This window comes from Peromyscus eremicus, chromosome 2 (genome assembly GCF_949786415.1).
Source record: "Peromyscus eremicus chromosome 2, PerEre_H2_v1, whole genome shotgun sequence".
In the NCBI taxonomy this organism is placed as follows: Eukaryota; Metazoa; Chordata; class Mammalia; order Rodentia; family Cricetidae; genus Peromyscus; species Peromyscus eremicus.
Genome location: NC_081417.1, coordinates 146,657,644 through 146,684,194, shown reverse-complemented (window position 1 = coordinate 146,684,194; position 26,551 = coordinate 146,657,644). Strand labels below are relative to the sequence as shown.

Genomic DNA, 26,551 nt, shown 5'->3' with positions numbered 1-26,551 from the left:
GAGAGAGACCCTGTCTCAAAAACAAGAAGGGGCCAGAGGCACTCGCTATGCAAACCTGCAGACCTCAGTTCAATCCCTGAGGCCCACATGATGGAGTCCGCCATACCCCACAGCCGGGGATACAGCTCCGTGGTACAATACCTACCTAGCACCTGTCAGACCTGTGGGGCAGCTACCCACCAACCCCACAGTTCCCTAGAGTTTTCTTGAGTGGGAGCAGCAGGAAATATTAGATAGAGAATTTAGATTGTGGAGATAAACAGAAAATACAGGATAGCCTCGAGAGGGCCTGGAACCTACTCCAACGGGCCTTGACTGTCTCTGCCCTAGGGTATTTATAGAAATGCCAAGGGGTGGAGCAAAAGACCTCCCCCCAGCACCGCCAAGTGCAGACCATCTTAGACACCTGCACTCAGGCCCATGGTCCAATCATCTTCTCTATGCAGACCTGCTGGGTAAAGCCACTAGGAACCTGAAAATGGGCTCCCACAAAGACCCTAGGTTCAAAACCAAACACAACCTCCATGTAGCATGAATGTCGCTCAGTGGCTGAGTCCTTCAGCTCCTGTCCTTGGCAGAGGATCACATCTGGTGGGCCAGGAACCCACATCAGACGCTCCCCAGAGGCGTGAAGGCCTCATCTCCAGCTTCAGGGACTTGTTTAATTTTGTACCTCGACTGACTGACTGCCCTTCACCCCATCTCAGTTCCCCACTTCCTTATGGTGTCATCTGGAGTCTGTATCCCCCAGACCTCTTTCTCCGGGTCTCCTTTCGAGGATTCTCCCTGTATTCCAAATAGCTGAGTGTATATTAGTTTCCACCAATTACAGCATTTTCTCTAAAAATAGATCTCTTTATTTAAGGTTCTGGGTATTATACCAACAGATATATTAAAGTATTATTTAAATAGGATATAAAACACAGTGCAAAATTCGATAAAAATACAAATACGTAAGAAAGGTGTATAGCCTTCGAGGGCCGAAGCCACACACCAAGGCAGTCACTTTGACCTCGATGTCCTTGCGGTCCCCAGTCACCGTGTCCAGGGCTATCACGCAAGTTAAGTGCTGAGCACACATTATGAACGTTTGTGTTGATCCTCACGCCCTTTCTGGGGCTTTCCACAGGCTTTTTGTCAATGACCTAAGAGCTGAAAGGAGCTGGAATTTAGAATGACTAAAAGGCTCAGGCTAGACCAGAAAGTAAGCTTTGGGAACTGTTCATTTAAACAATAAAATGGAAGCAGAGTTGGTTGGGCTCTGGTTTCAGAGAGCCCCTGACTAGAAGGTGTGACGGTGACAAGGAAGGAATGGGGTGACCTAGAGGGGAGACAGGTTGGAAGGTAGGTGTTCTTGTCACTTTGACTTAGGGGGTCTCTGGTGAGAGATGCCTGGGGTCTCCCCAGAGTCTGAACAGACAGAGGGTTTTAGTGCATAGACAGTTAAGTGACATGGGTGGCCCCATGCCACACATACCTGAAAACCCCCGAATCCTCACCATACCCGTGTGACAGCTGCACAAGAGGGAACTGAGGCACAGAGATTGAGGGTGGCTTGCTCAGATGACTCTGGTAAATGGCAGAGCCAGGATTTGAACTGAGATCTGGTTCATTCAATGCTATACATGACTATGGACAAGGGTGTGTCCATCTTTGGGGTCCACAGACACCTGGCTTCACCTGTTCCATTTTGTCCAAGGATGATTTTCCATAAGGTCTGTCATCCCTGGACAATGGGCAGGCTGGAACTCGACTAATCTCTGACCACAGCTCCAAACCTCTCACAGGTTACCTGCAGCAGCTGGGTCACAGGAAATGGCGACATCTTACAGCTCAATCCAAATGACAAAGAGCCTGTGAGTAATCCACAAATAGTGGCCAGGACCTTGATTACCTCAGGAAGGGACAAGTGCCTCTTGAGACCTGGAGGTGTCTCTGGTCCCTGGGAAGTGCAGTAGAGGTAGCAATACCAGACTGGATGGGCCACCAGGGCCAGCTCACCTGGCCATATAACCTCCCAGCATCCCATCCCTGACCTCTGTCCTCTGCAGGCTTGAAGTATCGCAGCAGCTGGCGATGCTGCCCTTGGGTTCTGATTCCCACTCTTCCTCCTCTTCCTCCTCTTCTTCCTCCCCCTCCTCTTCCTCCCCCTTCTCTTCCTCAGGGTGGCTGTCCCAGGAGAAAGTCAGTGTCTGAAGAGAAACTGGGGGTTCCCCAGGAACCAGATCTCTCTTTGGGGATAAGGAATCCCAAATTCTCCACCTGGAGAGGTCATCTTTCAGCAGCTCTTCCAAGGTGCCCAAGTCCTCAGAAAATTCCAGGCATGGAAACGCCTCCTGGTGCTCATCCCCACCAGGCTCTTGGTCTGGCTCCTTCTTGTCCAAACAGCTGGAAGATCCAGTTTCATCCTTAAGTGAGGAGTCCACTGTGCTGGGCCAGCTCCTGTCTGAAGAGTCCCAGGTGGATAAGTTTTCACTCGCCCCTGAATCTACCCCAGACTCATCTGTCTCCGAGTGCCCCATAACCTGGAGCTTCTCCTTCATGAAGAGGGGCGGTTCCAGGTAGGGCTGGATGCTGTCACTGTCATCTGTGTCCTCTTCTTCATCCTCGGTGCTGTCCTTTTCTGGTCCTTCCCATAGTGTGCCTGGGCCTCTGACTTGAGGGACTGGTCTGATCCTTATGGTCAGTTCTTTCTGGGGACAGAGGATCAGGTCATCTGGGAACTCAGGTCCACTGGGCTGAAAGGTTGCCATCGGAGATCTGTATTCAGAGAAGTCCTGATGTAGGGAGGGAAGGGGAGAGAAAGTGATTTGGGTTTCTTGAAACAGGACTGGCTGAATCTGGGGCCCCCGGCAATAGTCCAGATGGGTTCAAGTGGAAGTTGGTTTCTTTGGGAGGCGTTTCCAGAAAACACCAGGACCAAGCACAGTTGGGGAAGGAGTGTTGCTGTGAGGGGGGCAGTTCTCTAGCAAAAACCTTAATTGTTCTGAGGAGCCATTGCACAGACGCACCTCAGAGCTACCCCACCGATGGGGAAGGCACCTGGGCTATTAAGGGAGATACAAATGGTGTGGGGAATGCCATTAAGTGTGAGAAATCCTGCTGGTGTGGGAGATCTGCTGACTGCCATGAATAGGCAGCCTCAGGGCTGGGCCAATGCACTGCTCACTACTCTCTGCTATGACACAGGGACACAGGGCATTCTGTCTTCAAAGCCTGTCACTCCCTGAGTATTTAGAGAGTCCTACCTGGTTCAGCTCTCCTCTGACTTCTCTAGGCCTCTCCCTTCCCCCAGCTAGCTCCTGGATTCTGACAGAGTATCTTGCACCCCAATATTGGCCTGGTGATGCTCGGCCTAGGTCAAGTTGTAAACTAAGCATTTAGAGTCTCAAACGATGCCCCCATCTGTACTACCTCCCACCCTACACACTTCTGACCCTCTCTCCTGGGTCTCAGGGCTGGGTGCTTCTCTTTGCACCCAATAAATCCTTAGCAGAGGTGGAGTGATTCCCCAGAAAGGGGCTTAAGTATCTCTTCCTGGTGGGCAGATTTGCTGTTGGATTTGGGGTTAAATGAACTCACTGACAGAGGTGGGAATTTAGATACTGAGACAAGATGGCCAACGTTACACTCTGGGCCAGTTCGATATTCTGTGTGAAGCATTCGAAACTCAGCCCCACTTTCTGTTTCTCAACACCTCACTTCTGCATACCCCTCCATGCCCTCTATACACCCCAGATGTGCCATACCATTGCTTGAGGCCTCTTCACCCACTGAAACCAGGGGTCCCCTTCCAGTTTCTTCCAGATCACAGCTGCTACAGCAGTGGCTAGCAGTAGAGGCAAGAGTAAGGGCAGCGCCAGGACAGCCCAGCTGATCCCTAGGGAGGAGAGAACACAGAAACTGCAGACAGATCAATGGTCCAGTCCCTCCGTGTGCCAGGTGCTTCCAGTGACCATCCTCCTCATGCCTCAGGAGGATAAGCCCTTTCTGGTGGAAGCCAAGGCTCAGAGAGGTTATGTAAACTACCCAAAGACATACAGTCAGTGTGGCAGAGCTGGGATTTCCATAAGTGAACACATCTCTCAGTTTCTACTTTCAACAATCCTATCACGAGACTTTTGAAGTTCTAGAGGGAAGTCCCTACTCTAGTGCCATTTTGCACTCACCTGGGGCCTCAAGGGAGATGCAGCTGGGCTCAGAGAAGTGGCTATACTTGTGGGCAATGAGGGTGTAGATGGTTCTGGCACTGAGGCAGTGACGTCCGCTAGCACCTTGCTGGAGAGGGATCTGCATGGGTTGGCCACGTGGAGTGGCAGGAAACAGGGTCTGTTTGGAGAAGCAAGCAGCAATGAGCATGTGCCCAGCTGATGGGTACATGTAGTGGGGTGGCCAGGTGAGATAGGGCAGGACCCAGGAGCTTTCATTTCCTTTCTTAAAGTGCAAGCATGGGGTTGGAGAGATGGCTCAGCAGTTAAGAGCATTGGCTGTTCTTCCAGCGGTCCCGAGTTCAATTCCCAGCACACACATGGGGGCTCACTACTGTCTATAACTGTAGTCTCATGAGATCAGGTACCCTCTTCTGGTGTGCAAATGAGCATTCCATTTGGACAGAACACCCACACACATAAATAAAAAAAAAAGAAAGTGCAAGCACCAAGGGTAATTTCTATTTTCTGGTTTCTTCTCAGCTGAATTTCCTTGTATAGACCATTGGGGTTCAAAATCAGCCTGCTACTCGGGGCCACTCCTATGTAGCTCACCATGGTCTGCAGGGACCCACATTTCCACTGGGGATAAGGGCTATTCAATCACTGTAGGTTCAGAAGCTGCCCCAGTTGCCCAGTGCAGTTCAAGGCAGGGGCGGGTGGCTTGTGAGAAGGGAGATATGCCCTGAATACAAAATGCCTATCAGTTTCCAGAGACAGAGGAGAAAAAGAAGGCAAAACAGCAATATTAATTCCGTGTTGACATGGCAACATGCTATGGGATAAAAGGCAGGCAGATCTGTTGCAGAATATTAGTTAAAGATGAGTTACACTCGTTTATGTTGAGGAACATTTGTTTAATGATGCAAAGATGTGTTGCATTCTTTTATGTTGCATTTGTTTAACTCTGTGAAGCTGTGTTACTGTGCCTGTCTAAAACACCTGATTGGTCAAATAAAGAGCTGAATGGCCAATAGCTAGGCAGGAGAAAGGATAGGCGGGGCTGGCAGGCAAAGAGAATAAATAGGAGGAGAAATCTGGGAGAAAAAAGATTGAGGTACAAAAGAAAGGAGGACTCCAGGGGCCAGCCACCCAGCTATACAACAAGCCACAGAGTAAGAAGAAAGGTATATAGGAATACAAAAAGGTAAAAGCCCAGAGGGATAAGGTAGATGGGATAGTTTAAGTTAAGAAAAGCTGGCTAGAAACAAGCCAATCTAAGGCCAGGCATTCATAAAAAAGAGTTAAGTCTCCACATATTTATTTGGAGCTGGGTGGCGGGCACCCCAAAAGAGCCAAAGAGTTAAAACAACCAACTACACGGATCTTTGTGAGTTTGAGGCCAGCCTGATCTACATAGTTGAGTTCCAGGATAGCCAGGGTTATGCAGAGACCCTGTCTGGAAACACAAAAGTCAAGCCAGGCATGGTTGTGCATGCCTGTACTATCAACACTTAGGAGGTGGAGGCAGGAGGGCCAGGGGTTCAAGGTCATCCTTGGCTACATAGCAAGTTCAAGGCCAGCCTGGACTATAGGAAATCCTATCTCAACCACCTCCCCTCTCTCAAACCTACCTACCTGTTTCCTTTAACTTAATGAGGAACATTTTAAATGACTTGGGGCCAGTCACTCGCTGTCAAGCTTAATGACCTGAGCTCAATCCCTAAGAACCAGGAAGTGGAAAGAGAGAACCAACTTCACAAAGCTAACCTCTGACCTCCAGACACATGCTGTGGCATACACGCCTGCTCTGCCCCCACAGAGTCACTCACACAAAATAACTATATGCAATAAAAAAATTTTAAATGACATACATGGCTCATAGTATATTCCTGTTGGGCAATGCTAGGTAGGATGTTGTTTTAATTGACTTACAAAAATTATACATATTTAATCCAAGCATGGTGGCATGTACCTGTAATCCCAGTATTCATTCAGGAGGTTGAGGCAGGAGGATGGAATTTGGGCTAACCTGGACTATGTAATGAGATCCAGATTTGAACAAATTGTATATGTTGATGGGGTATGGGGTGATGTTTTACTATCCATGAGATTCTGGAAGGCAGAAACCACCTTATGTTCGCATCCCTAGGATCACAGATGTGAATGTTAGAAGAGTGAATAAGAGCCAGGGTCATTGAGCCATGGCTTTGCCAATTCTACCCCACTGCCTAATTTCACAAGTAAAAACCCAGCAACACACACTTACTTCCTGCTGTGGGATGGTTTGTATGTCAAGCGTGTTGCTGATTAGTCAATAAATAAAACACTGATTGGCCAGTGGCCAGGCAGGAAGTATAGACGGGACAAGGAGGAGAATAAAGCTGGGAAGTGGAAGGCTGAGTCAGAGAGACACTGCCAGCCGCCACGATGACAAACAGCATGTGAAGATGCTGGTAAGCCACGAGCCATGTGGCAAGGTATAGATTAATGGAAATGGATTAATTTAAGATATAAGAACAATTAGCAAGAAGCCTGGTACGGCCATACAGTTTGTAAGCAATATAAGTCTCTGTGTTTACTTAGTTGGGTCTGAGTGGCTGTGGGACTGGCAGGTGAGAGAGATTTGTCCTGACTGTGGGCCAGGCAGGAAAACTCTAGCTACAACTTCCATATTGTCTACAAGTGGCGACGTTTGAATTACAGCTGTGGAGCCCAGACTCTGAGGCCACAGTGGCAAACATTGACTCTCTGGTCCTGTATAGAAAAAGGTTTTCTAATCTGTTGTAAATGAACGTTCAGGCCTCTTCCCGGTATGTGCTGGAAACAGGTCTGAAGCTGGATGTGCAAAGAACAATTCATGGCCATCTCTGGGGGCCTCTGCTTTGCCTGCAGCTCACCTGGATTTTTCTGGGCTTCCTATAACAAATCCGGTGACTTGGAGAATCAATCTCCTTCAGTCAAACTTTTATGGGTGTGGGGGAGGGAGAGCTGGGGAGAGACTCAGTCAATAAGGTGCTTTCTGCGCAAGCATGAGGACCTGAGTTTGATCCCCGGCACCCATATAAAACTCTGGACATGTCTGTAATCCCAGAGCTATTGAGGCAGAGACAGGATCATCTCTGGACTTGCTGGCCAGTTAGCCTAGCTTAATCTGGAGTGCCTGGTTCACCGAGAGACCCTGTCTCAAAAAATAAGGTGGGGCATTAATGCTAGCATTCAGATCTTTGTGAGTCTGGTCTACATAACAAGTTCCAGGCCAGCCAAGGCTACATGGTGAACCCCTGTCTGAAAAAAAAAAGAGTGGAAAGTGACTGATGGAGATACCTTGGGGCTGCCATATGAACACACACTTGTGGATATGCACTAGCACACTCAAGTGTACATTCTTGGGCTTGTGCCCCACCCCGCTCGGAGGCAAGGCCCACAACTTCCAAGATGAGGTTGAAAACTATGGTGCAGTTGAGGCCTGTCCCATGAAGGGCAAAGTGCCCTGTGCTTGATCTCCTGGGTAGAACGTTCCTGTCACACAGGCCATGGGTGTTGCACACCGTCAAGGGCTGACTGGAGTCAGGGAGCCTTGGGAGGCTTCCTGGAGGAAAGTGTAGGAAGCAGTGTGAGACGTGAGGTGGGGACCCCACTCAGGACAGCACAGGCTCCCCTACCTTGCGTCCCACGCCCTCCTTCCAGAATTCCACCTCGTACTTCAGGTCCAGCGAAGGCATGCAGGGTGGCAGCTGGTAGGTGGCGTTGACCCTTAGGATCTTCTCCATCTGGGTGAGCACAAGGGTGGGTGGGGCTGGCTCCACTGTCAGAAACAGAATAGAACCCGTCAAAACCCTCTGGGGGCCCAGTCTCCATCCTCCTGTCTGTCCTGCCCAGACAGCAGTCACATTAGCATTTTTTCAAATATCTACTGTGCTTCAAGCTCCTCACAGCCCTATAACTTGTCAGAATACACTACTATTAGTGGGTGGGTACTGGATGGGCGTCGGGATCCTTCTGACTTTAGATAAGTCTGGGTAAGGAGGGGTGATCACGGGGGTGGGGTGGGGATGGGGGCCGTGAACACCAAACAGTAACCTCACAAAACTTAGCTCTGTCTCTTGCTGTCCCAGAAAGATGAAAGGTGGGGGGCGGGAAGGTGGATTAGTTAAAGATGTCCAGGGAAAGCAAGCCAGCGCAATGTGCCTAGACATAACACTAGATGTCCCATGGGGCTGCTCTTCAAGCAGCCACAGGAAATCTGTAATTCCTGAGACTCTTCTATCCACAGAAACATTGCCATCTGGTCTTTAATGTATGAAACCAAAGAAAGCCGTTGACTTCATGTCTGCTCACAAGATGGAGTCTGGCAAACCCCATGGCTGTGGGTACTTGGGGCCCACAGTGGAGAAGGAAGCCTGTCTTGGAAGCGGAAGCTGGAGGTCAAAGGTCTTCTCTGGGAGTCAGGGAGAATTGCCCCAGACTGTCAACCTGAATGGCATTTGTTTACCTGGCTGGATTTTACAGCTGCTTTGGACCAATGCCCCCATTTCCCTGTCTCCTCCATTTTTTATTAGTGTTACCTTCCTCTCCCACATTTTATATAGGGAACAGAGATTGTATACCTTGGCCTTGCCAACTCGGAGGTGGAGAGGAACCATGCCCATAAGTCGTACTGAGTGGATTGCATCCAAGCCATCATCTGACGCTCTGGTTCAGACACTACCCGGGAGACCTTGGAATTTTAGTTAATGTTGTAATAAGAGGCAACTTTGGGGACCTTGATATGGCGTGAATGAATTCTGCATTTGCAAATGATGTGAATTTGGGGGCCAAGAGGAAAGCTCATGGCAGGCAGGTCCACCCTGATCCCCGGATGCAGCCAGTCTGCGGTGTCATTATTGAGTGGCAAAAGGAATTTCAGTCAAGGTTCAGAGCCTTAAAATGGTGAGTTTATCCTCGGGCCATGCAGATAGGCCCAGAGCCTTCCTGCTGTTGGCAACAGAAAAGCCAGAGAAGAGGGGGCGGGTATGGCAGATATGACTGGCACACAATTGTGCCACCTCCAGCTAGAAGAGGGTGTGGTGGGAGCGTGAGGAGAAAGGCAGGCATTTAGTAGCTTCCTCCTAGCTGGTGAGCAGTGAGGGACCGGGACCTCAGCCTGGCAACCAGAATGAGCTCAGAAGCTCTGCCTTGGGCGTCTATGGTGAGACCCGGGCAGAGCTCCCTGGACCTCTGACCCAGAGAAGCCAGTCTGGCCTACATGGCAAGTTCCGGGTCAGTCACTATCTGGAAAACAAAGGTAGGATTGTGCCTGATGAATTGTGTCACTAGAGGTCACCCTATGATGCCTACATGCATACATGCCTACATGCACACATGCCTACATGCACACATGCCTACATGCATACACACATGAACACATATTCAGACATATTAATACATACACAAGCACATACAAGATGTTGTGCTGGACAGTGTTCTTAGAAGGGATAACTGCTCACTCAGTATTTTCATTAAAAGGACCTACCTTCAATATTTATCTTGTATGTATGTATGTATGTATGTATGTGTGTATGTGCACGCCTGTGTGTGTGTATGTAGCGAAGGAGGCCAGAAGATGGCGTCAAGTCCCCTAGAACTGGAGTTACAGTCTGTTGTGAGCCACCTGTGGTACTGGGAACCAAACTCTGGTCCTCTGCAAGAACAGCAAATGCTTCTTCAGCTTCGGGACTCACCGTCAAAAAGGTACTCGAGGTACCCGGACTCCGCCTGTGGGGACCTGCCCCATGCAGAAGCCGCCTGCACTCGACCTCTGAACTTGTTGTACAGATCCTGTCTCTTGAGGCACATCAGGGGGCACACCAGAGCCCCGATGCCTGCACACTGCTCCACTTTCCGCCAACGTTGCAAGCTGGAGTAGCTGAGGGGAGACAGAAGAGGGTGGGCCATGGACTCACCAAACATACATCCCACCCTTCAGCCAGATGCCGCTGTTACATCCGCCTGTCCATCTGCTCAGCCGGGCAGCCACTGGCAGACGAGTGTGGATGGGAATCCTGTCTCTGCCATGGACATCTCTGGGTCCTTCCACAGGGCACTGGCCCTCGGTCCCAGTCTACAAACCGGCAGTGATTCCTCACAAGGCTATGGTGGAGCCCCTATCACTAATGTTAGTGGGTACTTTCTGTGTGGTGATTTGCTCAGGCATCTGTAGACCACCAGCTACAGGCCAGGGGCCACGCTGGGCTGAGTGACTGTCAGAGGCAAACACATAAGGCTTCGTATGACAGCAACATCCTCAGAACACAGGGGTCAAAAAGTGACTTATGCCCAGGCATTATTCCAGGTACCAGTGACTCAATAAGGCCTGGCAGATGAGGTCCCGCTTCCCCAAAGTTCACAGCTGATGGAAAGGAACAGCAGAAAATCACCACACCCGCAAGGTAAATCCAGGTACAGTAGTAACAGCAGTAGGTACAGTGATAACATGTTAAAAACACAGCGACTGACACCAAAGGGCAGCTCAGAAGAGACCAGGGAGACGGTGCTCCCCAGTGAGGAGGAAGAGGAGACCAGGTGATGGAGAGAGAGCAAGAGACAGAAAAAAGGCCTGAGACGGTGTGCTGGGTAGTTCTTGTCAACTCAGTACAAGGCAGGATCATCCAGGAAGAGGGAACTTGACTGAGAAAATGCCTCCATCAGATTGGCCTGTAGGCAAGTCTGTGGGGCATTTTTTTGACCAATGATTGATGTAGGAGGGCAAAGCCCACTGTGGGCGGTACCACTCCTGAGCAAGTGGTCCTGGGCTGTATAAGGAAGCAGACCGAGCCAGGCGGTGGTGGCGCAAGCCTTTAATCCCAGCACTCGGGAGACAGAGGCAGGTGGATCTCTGTGAGTTCAACAAGGTCAGCCTGGGCTACAGATTGAGTTCCAGGAAAGGTGCAAAGCTACACAGAGAAACACTGTCTCAAAAAACAAAACAAAATAAAACAAACAAACAAAAAAACCCACCCCACACTCCCCCCCAAAAAAAGAACAAGAAAGAAAGCAGATGGAGCAAACCATGAAGGGCAAGCCAGTAAGCAGCACTCCTCCATGGTCTCGGCTTCTGTTCCTGCCTCCAGGTTTCTGTCCTGCTTTGAGTTCCTGTCCTGACTGACTTCCCTCCGTGACCAACTGTGACCTGGACAGGCAAGCCAAATCAACCCTTTCCTTCTGAAGTGGCTTTCGGTCACGGTGTTTACCGCAGCAATGGAAAGTGAACTAGAACACATGGGGAGGAGTTAGGTACAACCAGAGAGACGCAAGGGCAGAGCACTAAAGTCCAGTGGGTAAGGGATGGTGAGGCCCAGGTAGATGGGGGACGAGGGGGACAGGGAGGTGGCAGGTCAGGGGCAGTCCAGGTCTGGGTTAGAAATGTGAATTTATCCCAAGCATGATGGGGTCTGCTGTGGTTTGCCCATGTTCCTCCAAATGAATGTTGGAGTTTAAACCCCAAAGTGATGCCTTCTGGGTATTAAATCATGAGGACAATATGGCTAGTAAGGATGGCCTTCTAAACATGGCTTCAGAGAGCTGCTGGACACTCTGCCTCTTTCCCACGTGAGGACACAGGGTTGGCATCTCTGCCATGTAAGGATGCAGTGAGCAGGCCTGATCTTAGAAGTGTCCCTCTCCAGGGACCAGGTCTGCTAGTGACTTGCCCTTGGGCTCCTTAGCTTCCAGAAATATGGAGTTAGATAGTTACTGTCTCTAACTTACACAGACCAAGGTACTTTGCTAGGACACCGTGAACAGGCTGAGGCACACTGAAGTGATCTAACCTATTTTTAAAAGGTTGGGTATGGTGATATTTTATTTGTATTAAAATGTTATTTGTATGTTAATAAATAAAGTTGCCTGGGGGTCAGAGCTATTAGCAAGCCATAGGAAAGCAGGGCAGTGGTGGCGTACGCTTGTAATCCCAGCACTTGGTAGGCAGAGCTAGGTAAGTCTCTGTGTGTTCAGGGATACAGCCAGCATTGGATACACATGCCTTTAATCTCAATACCAATCATAGAAAACCTGGAGGCCTTTACAGACAGGCCGTGATGAGCGGTCATGTGGTTGGGTTTACAACCAATGAGAAGGCAGAACAGGAACTCTATATAAAGACTTTAACACAGGGGTAGCTCTGGTTCGGAGAGGTAGGACCACCGCAGGAGGAAGGGTAAGGTTTTAGCTCTTAGCTCTGACCTCTTGGCTTTCTTCTTTGCATTGGTTCTGTGTTTCTTATTTAATAAGACGGTTGGTTACATCTACAGTCACCCTTGGAGCTGGCAGGACAGTCCCACAGGTAAAGGTGCTTGCCAGGTAACACTGACCACATGAGTTTGATCCCCAGAACTCATGTAAAGATGGAAGGGAGTAGAGGCTGGGTATGGTGGTTCATGCCTTGGATCCCAGCATGCACACAGACCGATCTCTGTGAGTTTGAGGCCAACCTGGTCTACATAGAGAGTGTCAAGCCAGCCAGGGTTAAATAGTGAAGCCTTGTCTCAAAAATAAATAAATTAATGAATAAATTAAACAAAACAATGTGCACACACACACACACAATGGAAAGAAAACTGACTCTACAAAAGTTGTCCTCTGACCTCCACACATGCACTGTGACATGCACACGCGTGTGCACGCACATAATAACAATACATTAAAATGCCTTTTCAAAGGTGACCCTGAAAGCCGAGTCGGAGGCAGCAGCAGTGCCAGAAAGAGCAGGGGTGGAGAAAGTGAGCAGGGGTGGAGAAAGAGAGAGCGGGGGTGGAGAAAGAGAGAGCAGGGGTGGAGAAAGAGAGAGCAGGGGTGGAGAGAGAGAGCAGGGGTGGAGAAAGTGAGCAGGGGTGGAGAAAGGGAGCAGGGGTGGAGAAAGGGAGCAGGGGTGGAGAAAGAGAGAGCGGGGGTGGAGAAAGAGAGAGCAGGGGTGGAGAGAGAGAGAGCAGGGGTGGAGAAAGGAAGCAGGGGTGGAGAAAGAGAGAGCGGGGGTGGAGAAAGAGAGAGCGGGGGTGGAGAAAGAGAGAGCAGGGGTGGAGAAAGAGAGCAGGGGTGGAGAGAGAGAGCAGGGGTGGAGAAAGTGAGCAGGGGTGGAGAAAGTGAGCAGGGGTGGAGAAAGTGAGAGCAGGGGTGGAGAAAGAGAGCAGGGGTGGAGAGAGAGATCAGGGGTGGAGAAAGTGAGCAGGGGTGGAGAAAGTGAGCAGGGGTGGAGAAAGTGAGCAGGGGTGGAGAAAGAGAGAGCAGGGGTGGAGAGAGAGAGAGCGGGGGTGGAGAAAGAGAGAGCGGGGGTGGAGAAAGTGAGCAGGGGTGGAGAAAGGGAGCAGGGGTGGAGAAAGAGAGAGCGGGGGTGGAGAAAGAGAGAGCAGGGGTGGAGAAAGAGAGCAGGGGTGGAGAGAGAGAGCAGGGGTGGAGAAAGTGAGCAGGGGTGGAGAAAGTGAGCAGGGGTGGAGAAAGAGAGAGCAGGGGTGGAGAAAGAGAGAGCGGGGGTGGAGAGAGAGAGAGCGGGGGTGGAGAAAGAGAGAGCAGGGGTGGAGAAAGAGAGCAGGGGTGGAGAGAGAGAGCAGGGGTGGAGAAAGTGAGCAGGGGTGGAGAAAGTGAGCAGGGGTGGAGAAAGAGAGGGCGGGGGTGGAGAAAGAGAGAGCAGGGGTGGAGAGAGAGAGAGCGGGGGTGGAGAAAGAGAGAGCAGGGGTGGAGAAAGAGAGCAGGGGTGGAGAGAGAGAGCAGGGGTGGAGAAAGTGAGCAGGGGTGGAGAAAGTGAGCAGGGGTGGAGAAAGAGAGAGCGGGGGTGGAGAAAGAGAGAGCGGGGGTGGAGAAAGTGAGCAGGGGTGGAGAGAGAGAGCAGGGGTGGAGAAAGGGAGCAGGGGTGGAGAAAGAGAGAGCAGGGGTGGAGAGAGAGAGAGCAGGGGTGGAGAAAGAGAGAGCAGGGGTGGAGAGAGAGAGCAGGGGTGGAGAAAGTGAGCAGGGGTGGAGAAAGTGAGCAGGGGTGGAGAAAGAGAGAGCAGGGGTGGAGAAAGAGAGAGCGGGGGTGGAGAGAGAGAGAGCAGGGGTGGAGAAAGGGAGCAGGGGTGGAGAAAGAGAGAGCAGGGGTGGAGAAAGAGAGTAGGGGTGGAGAAAGAGAGAGCGGGGGTGGAGAAAGAGAGAGCAGGGGTGGAGAGAGAGAGCAGGGGTGGAGAAAGTGAGCAGGGGTGGAGAAAGTGAGCAGGGGTGGAGAAAGAGAGAGCAGGGGTGGAGAAAGAGAGCAGGGGTGAGAAAGAGAGAGCAGGGGTGGAGAAAGAGAGAGCGGGGGTGGAGAAAGAGAGAGCAGGGGTGGAGAAAGACAGAGCAGGGGTGGAGAAAGAGAGAGCAGGGGTGGAGAAAGAGAGAGCGGGCAGATCCAGGATATACTCTGGAAGTGAAGCCGGTCAGGTGGGCTCAGAGCCTGGGTGTGGAGTGTGAGGACAGGAAGTCAGGATGTTCCTGGGTTTGATGAATGAGTCATGAGAAAATGGAGCCGTCCAGTAAGGATGCTCTGGAGAACAGCACCACCAACTGGGAACAGATGTTCAACACCTGGGCCTATGGGGATATCTCTCAAACTGCCGCAGAGAGTAATTCCGGTGAGGTCCCAGACAGAAAGGACACCCGCTGTGTTACTGTCACCAAGGGGAAGGCAGTCTTTGTTATAACATATATATTATATTATAATATATATAGTAGCTAAGCATTTGGCTGAATTGTGTTCTCGTGTTTTGTTGACAATAAACATTAAGAGACCTGAACGTGAATATTTAGCTGAAGAAATTCCTAAGCAAAGTGTTGTGAGTGTGGCCCGACTTTTAGCTTACTGTAAAATGTGAGTGGCTGTTAAAGAAAGAAGGAACCAGAGCTTGAAGACTTGGAAAAGTCTCAAGTCTCAGCATACCCATACAGCAAAATAAATAAATGAAGAGTTGGACGTGGCGGTGAATGCCTGTAATCCCAGCACTTGGGAAGTAGAGGAAGGAGGATCAGGAGTTCAAGGTCAGCCTCTACTACTTAATGAGTTCAAGGCTAGCCTGGGCTACATGAAATCCTGTTTCAGAACAAGTATTCTGGAAAGAACATCAACATTGTGGTTGGAAGATCCTTTGATAATGAATTCATGGGGCTGGAGAGATGTCTCCGTGGTTATGAGCACTTGCTACTCTTGCAGAGGACCATGTCGGTTCCCAGCACCGACATGGTGGCTCATAACCATCTGTAACCCCAGTTCCAGAGGCTCCAAAGCCGTTTTCTGGCCTCTAAGGACACAGCGCTAACATATATGCAGTCAAAATTCCCACACACACGGAAATAAAGAAAGCTTTAAAAAAAAAAAAAAAAAGAATTCATGGGTGTAATTAATGGATGCAATCAGCTCCCTCATCGGAAGCCAGAAGTGGGTGTGGAATTGCTCCAGCTAAGCCACTGCCAGCCTTGACCGAAGGGGACAAGACTAGAGAAAATGAAGTAAGTTGACCAGAGGGGACAAAAGAGTTATTCAATAGTTAGCATTATCTTTTGGGACAAGGGATGATGGAGCATGAAGAGGATTGAGAGATCAGCAGGGGTGAAGGCGAGGCTGTCTTCCCAACTGCTGGGATGCAGTTCTCTCGGGGATAGAGCTGCTTTATAGGGAAAAGGGGGAGAGTCCTCCTACGTTGATTCAGACTTCTCAACTGCCAGCCCAGTGGGCCCAAGGCCAGAACACTGAGATAAAAAGGGTCATTTCTGGGGCCTTCAATGGAGCCAGGCATGGTGGAGTACATCTATAGTCCCAGCACTTGGGAGGCAGAGACAGGAGGATCATGAGTACTAGGCCAGCCTGGGCTACATCGTGAATTCTAAGTCAGTTTAGGCTACATAGGGAGATCCTGTCTGAAAAATATCAGCAAAGCTGGGCAGGGTGGCAGATGCCTGTAATTCCAGTATTTGAGAGGTAGAAGAAGCTTGAGGCCACCCAGCACTACCTCGTGAAATCTTGTCTCAAGACTCAGACAAGTGAGGGAGCTGGAGAGATGGCTCAGCAGTAATGAGCACTTGCAGAGGACCTGAGTTCAGTTACCAACACCCACATGAGACAGCTCACAGTAACTCCATCTCCAAGGTATCCAGCGCCCTCTTCTGGCTTCTGTGAGTACCTGCACCTACATGTGTACACACACACACACACACACACACACACACACACACACACACTACAAATTTTTTTTGAGATAGGGTCTCAATCTGTAGTCCTGGGTGTCCTGAGGCTAACTGTGTAGACCAGGCTGGCCTCAAACTCACAGTGATTCACCTGTCTCTGCCTCAAGTGCAGAATTAAAGGCATATGTCACCATGCCCAGCAATAAATCTTTTTAAAACAATCAAACAAAGAAAAAACCTCACTGAAGGTTGCCTCGCCAGGCATGACTGGCGTCCGTCACCCTTTTGATTTTCCCTCTGAGAATGGACATGCCTGTCTCATACCTGTTCCACCATTTCAATTTAGAAGCATGTGATGTCCTCTGGTTTCTGAGGTCCACGGATGAAGGTAGTTCTGCCTCAGCGTGAGTCATGTTCTAAGTCACACCCACACATGATTTAGATAATATTTAGAGGGAACTTTGGACTGACAGTGCATGCTGGAGTGAGGTAAGACCTTTGGGGCTGTTGAGACACATGTGAATGCATCTTGTAGATGAGGAGAACATGAGTTTTGGGGAGCACTGACAAGATGCTCATATGCAACAGCCATAGCGAACTGATACACACCCCAAACTGGGAGCAACCCCAAAACCCATTGAGGGGAAAATGGAGAAACAAGTACAGGTATAGTCGAGACTGGAATACTACTCAGGAGTGAAAAAGAAATGGAGGGTGCATGGAACCATGTGGGTGAATCCCAGAAAGGTGTTAAGTAAAGCCAGGCAGGCACAAAAGGGGGCACACTACACAAACCCATTTTCTGTTTGAGGAACAGGATGTTATACTGTAGTTCAGTCTGGGATGGAATTCACCTCACACTCAGAGCAATTCTCCTGCTTCAGCCTCCTTAGTTCTGAGATAACAGGCATGGAACACTATATCATATCCATTGATATGAATTTTGGGAACATACAAGGTTAATCCATAATGTCAGAGGCAGATGGGCAGCTGCTTTCCAGACCTGGGGGTGGAGACCGAAATGCTAAGTGGTCTTTGAGAACCTCAGCTGATAGTGGAGATGTTTCACACCTTCATCGTGGGAGTGGTTACGTGCATACATCCATGGGGAGGATTTTGTTCTATTAGTATGCAAATTTTAACTAAAAGGTGCTGATTTAAACAGAAAACTTGAACTCAACCAGAAAACAATAAAACTGACACCAACAGTTACAATGTTAGGAAAACTAGGTACAACCAAGATGGCGTAGCCATAAGGTGCTTGCTGTACATGCCTGGTGACTCAAGTTCAGTCCCCAAAACCCACGTGGAAGGAGGGAACCAACCCCACAAAATTGTCCTCTGACCTCCATGCACACCCCCCCACACATCAGGTACACCCTCAATACACACATACACACTAATGAATAAACATTTAAAATGGTGAATAACCTAGAACACGAACACACATGGAATCCAAAACAATCAATAATGGAACCTATATCCTTTGGAGAACAGCATAAACAAACAAAATACATATGCATAAATAAAAAAATAGAATGTTCTAGAAAAAGACACCTAAGGGAGCAAAAGACCATGGAAATGAAAGGAGTCACTGAAGAAGAAAAATCAAGAGAACAGAATATGAACGACTAAGAAAAATCTCCTGAAATTTAAAAAAAAAAAACCAGCTTGGAACCAGATATTACTAGAAACTTTGATTGCCTAAAGATGTCAGCCCAGAACCAGTGATAGACATCAGTACAATTCTACAAAATTAGCAGATTCTAGAGCAGTGGTTCTCAACCTGTGAGTTGAGTTGGGACCCCCTTGGGTCTAAGACCATCGGAAACCACAGATATTTACATTACTATTCATTAACAGTAGCAAAATCACAGTTATGAAGTAGCAACAAAAATAATTTTATGGTTGGGGGGTCACCACAACATGAGGAACTATATTAAAGGGTCACAGCATTAGGAGGTTTGAGAACCACTGTTCTAGAACAAAGAGAACATGTACAGGAAGCTATCCTACAGACTTTGAGATAAAGAAAATTGAGTAATGAGTGATTATAAGGCTATCCTCTCTCATGGCCACGACAACTAAGGCTGTAGTATAAAAGAAACACAGTCAACACGAGAAGTTAAGCAGAAATCCCAAAGAACCAAATTTAGGTGGAAAGTGTCAGAATGAATGAATGCATCAGTCATTCTCTCTGAGCAATTACACACAGGTGTGATCAATACCACTGTTCACTGCAAAGACCTAAAGCAATAGCTTGGTGGAGCCCAGTGCAGTTACAACACAGAATCTGGTCTTTAAAACCTTCCTCTGGGTTGGGTGTGTCACTCAGTGGTCATGTGCTTGACCAACATGCATGAGGCTCCTGGGTTTGAGTCCCAACACTGAAAGAAGGAAGGGAGGGAGGGAAGAGGGAGGAAAGAACACGGATTTCAGTTGGCTGTGGTGGTTCATGACTGAAAGAGAGATAGCACACCAGCCTGCCTTTTCAGATTCCTCCAGACTAATAGTGACAGCCTGGGCTTCCAAGATGATAAGGACCTGTCACCCTGTCCACCTTAATGACCAGGCTCTACAGGGAGCAGGACCAGACCCTTGGCCACTTGTTTGGCTACAACAACCTTTTGGTGGTTTGAATGAAAAATGTCCTTCATAGGCCCAGGCACTTGAGCACTTGGCCCCCGGTCGGTGGCACTGTTTGGGGACATGGTGCAGCCTTGCTGGTGTAAGTACATCACTGGGGGAGGGCTTTGAAAACATATAGCCTCTCTCCACTTCTGTTTGCTCTCTTGGCTTTGTTCTTGCAGTTGAAGATTGTCAGTGGCCAGGTCAGGGGAGCAGCAGGTGGCAATTAAAGTCAGCCCACCAGGAGGCAAATCCCTGATGGGTGAATCTCCAATAGGCAAGGCCTGTAGACCACAGACCCCAGAGTGTCTTTTGCTTCTGCTGTGCCTTCACATGTTTGCCGCTGCCGTCTTCCTCTGGTATCTGGCATGGTGTGAATGGGTGTGGGGAGATCCTCACTGCCTGTAATGTAGTGTGTTTATCTTATGGATACATCCCATTCTACTGGGCATTTTTACCTGTGAATTGTTATGAAGATGATTTCGTCCTAAGCAGTACTGTCTAATTGATAATAATAATGTTAGTTTAAATAGAGTTTTGATGATTGAAAATAAATATAAGGAAATGTCATACAGCTAGGGCCTATGAGTTTCACCTAAAGAGCTGCACAGATCGAAGTTCAGGCTAAGGATTAAGGAAAACAATTGAGTCCCAGGAGCCAGGCTGGCTGGAATTGTTTTAATCTTGATGTTAAAAGATGCAGTCACAGTTTTTTGTGTGCATCATAGCCAAAACAAAGCTTTGGAATGATCTCGGGTTAGATTAAGGTATTTTGATAATAGCTTTGAGGTTGGGAACAAAAAACAAAGCAGCCCAATTATTACTAGCTAATGTCCTTTCCTTTCGAGGATTGGTTGGTGATGAAAGATGATAATTAATTCCTTGTATCTATTTCTGCCCTCAATCTCCTGATATAAAAATCTATTGATGAGTGAGTATACACCCTGAAAATTTAAAGTAGATATGACTGATTGTTTTTCATGTATAAAAGTTTAGGTTTATGATTCCTTATAAGATTACCTTTTAAGATAACTAATAAAATGATTGGTCCTTTCTTTTGTAACTGCAAAACGCAGCCTGCCAGTAAAATAACCGGCTGGGAAAAATAGCTTGCATGCTCACACTCTGTTAATCTATAACAAGATGCTTGGGTATGAATATATGTGGGTTCTTGGGGATAATTTGTTTTTTACCTGTAATACGTAAAATGTTAAATCATGTAAGGGATATGGAAAACATGTTTCTTACTTGTATTCATTGTAATCATTCACTTGAAAAATAGAATGCAACCACATTATAATTTCTATATTGCCCGAAAGATTTTGTTGGGGGTATATAAGCTGTAGAGAAAAAATAAAGAATCAGAATATAGAAAAAGAACAAAGGAGGAACCCATCAAGAGAGAGTGAGTGTCTTTTCCCTTACCCCCTCAAATAAAAACGTCATCTAGTACGCCAACTCCGTGGATTCCCCTTGAGCCCTGAGCTGCTGGAGGCTGCTCCCCCAGGCAGAAAAAGAAGATGGAATCTTTCAGCTTTCTGCTCTTGCTTCTATACCTCCTCCACCATCACGGACTTGTGCTCTGGAACCCTGAGCTGAAATAAACTCTGTCTTCCATACATTGTCTTGGTTGTGGTGTTTTATCACAGCAACAGAAAAGTGACCAACACAAACCCCAAGTACTTCTGTCCCCTGGTGTCTTGGCCCTCACAGCTCCACTCAAGCTCTACTCCAGCTTTACATAAAGCCCCACCCCATCTCCAGCAAGCCTATCATCTGCCGTTCTCCATTGACTATCTCTCCTACCACCTCTAACCTCTAGCAAGAACCCCTCTCCAAGAACCTGCCACAGGCCATCTCCCAGAGACCCAGAGAACTTCTGGGTGCTGACACATGGAATGCAGAGAGCCCAGGGCAGCCCCCTCCATCCCTCACACACCCCTCCATCTCCCCACCCACCAGCATGCGGGTGCCCCATACCCTTGGTAGGTCACGAAATAGGTCACGTTCGGGGGGCTACCAAGCCCTGGAAGCCATGTCAGGTACACAGTGAAGTTCTGGGAGAACAGTGTCACGTTTCTGGGTGGGGCTAGACGGGACCTTCCTGTGGAAGAGAAAGAGGTCATGAATCCTGGAGCTCTTGGCTAAGCTTGGTACAGGTTCCCATTGCTGAAGAGTGAGATGTGTGATAGGTGTTCAGTGAGGACCAGCATCTGCCAGCTGCTGAATTTCAGCCCTTGCCCTCTCCAATCCTTAGTGTCCCCTCTGTGGCGAGAGAGCTGGCTGTGTACTCTGGCACCCGAGGGTGGGTTCCACCTGGATGCCACGGGGCAAGAGCCAATGAATGGCCTCATACCCCTCCTAAACTCCACATGATTCTTGGGGCAAGAATTGTTTTTGTTGTTATCTTTGTTTGTTTGTTTGCTTTTGGTTTTTCAAGACAGAGTTTCTCTGTGTAGTTTTGGTGCCTGTCCTGGATCTCGCTCTGTAGACCAGGCTGGCCTTAAACTTACAGAGTTCCGCCTGGCTCTGCCTCCCGAGTGCTGGGATTAAAGGTGTGTTATGTTTTTAAACTGTTGATTTATTACGTGTGTGTGTATGTGTGTGTATGTGTGTGACATACATGTGTGACATGTATGTGTGAGTATGGGTATGTGCATGCCATGGCACACATGTAGAGGTCAGAGGACAAATCTGGGGAGTTGATTCTCTCCTCCCATCATGAGTCTTGAGGACTAAACTCAGGTCATCAGGCTTGGATGCTATTACCCACCAAGTCATCTCTATTACATTGACCCTGTGACCCCAGTGCCTGTCTGGAATGGCTCCTGAGACACAGTGTACATATGATACATGTGTGTTGATGAATAGATACTACTATAATCTTAGAAGGCCCCTCGTGGGTCTCCCTGCTGATGGAGCAGGACGGATACAGTGAAGCTTGCTGCCTAGGTGGTAGGAACAGAGCTGTCATCCCAAGGGACCCAGCCAGAGTTGACCCTACTCAAACCTTTCCACCTACCAGCACACTCCCCATGGCTTGCTTATTTAAATGGAGCATTCGGGCATTTGCCCATGAGCGCCAGGTGGTCCCCAGACCATTCCCCTATTCAGACCATAAGTCGCTTCCCCCTTTCTGCTTGACCTGTTGTATTCCTGCTTCTCCTGACCCAGAAAGAGGGGACAACCCTCCTGCCTTATCGAACCCTCCTGGTCAGGATCCTTGGTCTTATTCCCACCTGCAGTGATGTACTGAATTCACACTTTTCACTGAAGAATTAGTCTGGGCTCTTCCTAGGGCACCACAGAGAACACAGGGCCAGCGCTCAGTGCCAAGGCGATGGTCAGGTGGGTCTAAAGTGGGCACCAGTCACACGAGAGCCACAGGAGGTTTTCTTCTATGAGGGGCACCTGGTTGTTGCCTAGACAACTGGGTCCTAGGCACCTTGCCAGGTACAAGAAGTGTCCTGTGTGTTCTGGCTTCAACTTGAAATGCCTCCAACAGGCTCACAGTTAGAACGTTTGGTCCCCAGCTCTTAGCACCATTTTGAAAGCCGTGGAGCCTGTCTGTCAGAGGTGGAGCCTGGTGGTAGAACAGGTGACCGGGGATGGGGGTGGAGGGTGGGAAAGGGGGAGGGGGAGGGGGCCGTTGAGCACTATGCCCAGCCCTTGTTCCAGTTCATTCTCTGAACGACCTCACCACAGGCTCTGGCTGCCCCAGATTAGAGCCACTCTGCCATGCCTTCCTCGCCACGATGGCGGTAGACCCTCTGAACCCCTGTACCCCTGAACCCCGACACATCCTTCCCCCTTTAAGATGCTTCTTCCAGGTGCTTGTCCCAACAGTGTGAAGGGGACAAATTCACTGAGAAAGCCACAATAAAAACGCCATAGCCGGGGGCTGGAGAGATGGCTCAGAGGTTAAGAGCACTGCTTGCTCTTCCAAAGGTCCTGAGTTCAATTCCCAGCAACCACATGGTGGCTCACAACCATCCGTAATGAGATCTGGTGCCCTCTTCTGGCCTGCAGCCATATATGCAGGCAGAACATTGTATACATACTAAATAAATAAATCTTTAAAAACAAAAAACAAAAAACGCCATAGCCAGCTCCCTTGCAGCCTCTGTGAGGATGGGGGTTCTCAGAACAATCTGTGCCCTCTTCAGTCCACCCTCTGCACAAATGCAAGGGTTAGAATGGAAGTTACACCCTGTCTGCCTCCTGCTTAACCCTTTCAAGGCTTCCATCTACCCGACTCCAAGGAAACTCCAAAGCCTTTACGGGAACCTCCAAGGGGCCCCCAGTATGACCCGTACCCCTCCTTGTCCCCCCTCTCTCCTGTCCTGCTGCCTGGTGACTTCCAGGAGCACGCTGGCCTTTGCACATGGTGCTCCCAACATCTAGACACCCACTAGCTTCTGTCACATTCCTTTGATGACAGTTCCCTGTGACATGCTCCCTGGCCACCTTTTATGGCCTCTATCTACCTCCTCTTTCACAGATAACTAGTTATACTAATTACCCTCAGATGATTGCTCCATGCCTGGACTTCCTGTCCTTCCCCTGCCTAGAATAAAGTCCATACTCCTCATCCAAGTGTCCAAGGACTTGTCTGGGTGGCCTGGTGATCTGGGTGAAGTCTCTGGCAGCTCCCCACAGGCTCACAAAGCTGCAGTTCCCATCGTTTAGATGTCTTTGAACTTTGGTGTCTTGGGTTACCTGGAGTTCACCATCTAATCTCTGGAAAATTCTATTCAAATGTCACTTCCTCCAGGTAGGACTGCTTTGCCATCTCTAAGAAGAGACGGTGACAGTGACCACAGAGGAAGAACAGTCTCTTTTGTGCTGAAGTGTCACTTCCAGTTAGCTGAGCTGAGCGCTTTGGGAGTGATCCAGGAGCGTTATAGCCCAGGTCGGGGAACCAAGGCCCTCTCGGATACTTAAATCTAGATCAAGCCAACTCTCCGGTCTGTGCTCTGGACTTACCTCCTCTTCCAGTATATCCTGGGCTCAGTCTTGTTCTTCCTAATGTTCTCTTTTTAGATTTTGTGTGTGTGTGTGTGTGTGTGTGTGTGTGTGTGTGCAGGGGTGCACGTGTCTCACTCTGTAGCCTAGGCTAGATCAAATCTATGGTGATCCTCTTGACTCAGCACCTAGAGTGTTAGGATTACAGGAACAAGCAACCACACCTGTTTACTACTTTTAACCCGCATTTCCCACGTTCCTCAGTGTGCCAGGAAACAGAAGGAAATTGCTTCATCTCCTGCCCCGGGGGAGCTCATGGTCCCAGGGAGAATTCTGTCATGTGCATCACTACGGAGACCCATACATTTTTAGGCACCAGGCAAGAGAATCCCGGCTCTACATGATGTCTCTTAGCTCAGCCCCAAGCCTGGGCTGCCTCCTCACCTCAGGTATTTCAGACTCAGATGTGGGAGTCTATTTCTATCCTGTCCAATGCCCTGAGGCTGCATCTCTGAGCCTCTGTCACTGTCGTTAATCCTGCCTGGCAGGCACCTAGCAAGAGGCCAGTCTGTGCATAAGCCCCTTAGTTTCAAGCCATTCATGACCGGCTCCAAAGTTTGAGCTTGGCCACACAGGAAAAGTCACAGCTTTCAAACCACCACTCCGGGCAAGTGCCACTCACACCCTTCATGGAGGAGGCACTGGGCTCAGAGACAAAGTTTGTGTTGGGGATAGAACATACCCCACCCCCAAGACCCTCATTAACTTAAAAACCCCGCTGCAGAGCTGTGAGGGTGCTCTGGGTAGCACTGATCACGAGCACACCAAGGCTCAGGCTAGCTTCTTTTGTCCTGTGTCCCCCTCTGGGGTACTTCTATGGCAACCTCTAAAGTGCTCTGAGACTCAGTTTCCCTCACCTGAAAATTATGCCTATCTGCCTCACAGGACAACTGGGCTGCAAACCATAATAAGAACACAGTGCCCAGCACAAAGAAGCAACAAAAATAACGCGGACTTTTATGATTGTTTACTTAGTTAAGAACCTTTCCAGCCCTTTCTATGTTGAGTCTAAGACTCCGAGGTACGCCTATTGCTATCAAGAGAGGCTCTTCTCCCTCCGGCAGGTATCTGTGGAAAGTTGGGGTTCTGTGCCTGGGTCCTGGCCTCGGGTATTTTGTGCCCTGGTGTCTTATTTACCAGCTGAGAGACCGAGAGAGAAAACGCCCTGTTAAGAGTCTCATAGGAGGGACCAGATCATCCAGAACTGGGTCCCCGGGGGCCCGGGTGGGGCGTCTGATCCGCAGCCAGAGGATGAGGAGGGCAGAAGAGGCCTGTCCTATTTATAAGGGTCAATCAGGAACGCACTCCAGGGTTCGGTAAACATACAGTAAACGCTCAGATGTCTTCTGCCTCGGTCTCCGGAAACCCAGCTCCTTTCCTCCCGGAAAGGCCGTCCAAGCTCAGGATTGCTTCATCCTGGGACCAAGCAAACCCGCGGCAGGAGCATAGGGTCCCTGAGGTCCCCGGGTGGGTGGCCCAGCACCCATATCCGTCTCGGGATCTCGGGTGAGTGGCCCACCCACGCCGCCCCCCGAGTCCCCCGCTTACCTGGGACGCTCTGCAGCAGGCACAGGAGCAGGGGCGCCCACCAGCCAGCCTGCCACATCTCGGGCCCGGTGGTCCCCGCTGCCCGCCGCCCGCGGCCCGCCGCCCGGCGCCAGGCCCATGGGCCGCAGGTGACCAAGGCGGCGGCCCAGGGAGGCGGAGCCTCGGGCGGTGCCAATGGTGGGGATTCACCTAGGGCCGTCCCGCCTGCTGTCCCCGCAGTGGGTGGGGACGGGGATATCAGTAACATTTTCTGTAAATCAGGTAAGAAATCCAGTTCTGGAGTTCCGATGAGGACTAAGCAATCAGCACCCAGAACAGAGTTCGCCGTCACCGGCACGTCTCCTGTTCTGCAGGCGGAGCCCGGGAAGGCACATAGCGCATCCTGCGTTTCCTACCGGAGTTTCTGCAGGAATTCGAGGCCTGTTTGTTATTGCCCGCCTACTTCGCTCTAGGGACTTTGAGGAGGCTGTCCTTCCAAATCGGGACAGAAGCCACAATGCTGGCCATTCAGTCACTAACCAGAAAGGAAGTCGCTAAAAGCTTTGTTTTCTATCCTAGAACAGGGGACACGCCATTCCATGACACAAAATGTTCTAACTAGCCAAGCGGAGGCTGGTTTTGCAAACAGAGAATGGCGGGAAACCGTGGAGGCACGGGAGGGAAAGCCTGTAGCTCTTTCAAAGTTACTCTCCCTGTAGGCGGAGTGGGGCAGGGACAGGACAACAACATCGGGGGTCCTTTTGTGTGTAAGGATTAAGGGTGTGCAAACTTCATTTCCTACCTTTTGCTTGGGGCGGTGGGGGGAGTGGGAATGGGGAGTCGGGGTGGGGGGTGGGGTGGATGCCACCAAGATCCACTGATACTTGTACAGAGTTGTTGGAGAATAAATACAAGAAAGAAAAGCAACAAAAGCCAAGCCTTGGGGTAAGCAAGCCATTAATTAGCTCAAGTTTCTCTTGATCTCCGGAAGGTCAATAAACAGCTTAGTTTCTTTTTGGGGGACCAGAATTTAACATGGGTGGATCTACCTTGATTTTTTT

General features: G+C 49.5%; 1 protein-coding gene across 1 annotated transcript; it reads right to left on the bottom strand.

Moving 5' to 3' along the window:
* Positions 1-1,184: 1,184 nt before the first annotated feature.
* On the bottom strand, positions 1,185-25,667 carry Ifnlr1 (interferon lambda receptor 1). Its single transcript, XM_059255185.1, has 7 exons — positions 25,512-25,667; positions 20,919-21,042; positions 9,872-10,056; positions 7,814-7,956; positions 4,170-4,329; positions 3,750-3,880; positions 1,185-2,777 (listed from the first exon to the last, which is right to left on the bottom strand). Exons 1-7 carry the CDS (start codon positions 25,567-25,569, stop codon positions 1,998-2,000), a joined length of 1,581 nt encoding a protein of 526 aa, XP_059111168.1. The 5' UTR covers positions 25,570-25,667; the 3' UTR covers positions 1,185-1,997.
* Positions 25,668-26,551: the final 884 nt, after the last annotated feature.

Bases quoted from the DNA above. Each gene is read 5' to 3' on its own strand.
- Ifnlr1 (XM_059255185.1), bottom strand. From the start codon at position 25,569: ATGTGGCAGGCTGGCTGGTGGGCGCCCCTGCTCCTGTGCCTGCTGCAG. The intron at 21,043-25,511 runs GTAAGCGGGGGA...TCTCTTCCACAG, and splicing joins CCTGCTGCAGAGCGTCCCAG to GAAGGTCCCGTCTAGCCCCA. The intron at 7,957-9,871 runs GTGAGTCCCGAA...TGTTTCTGACAG, and splicing joins CCTCGAGTACCTTTTTGACG to TGGAGCCAGCCCCACCCACC.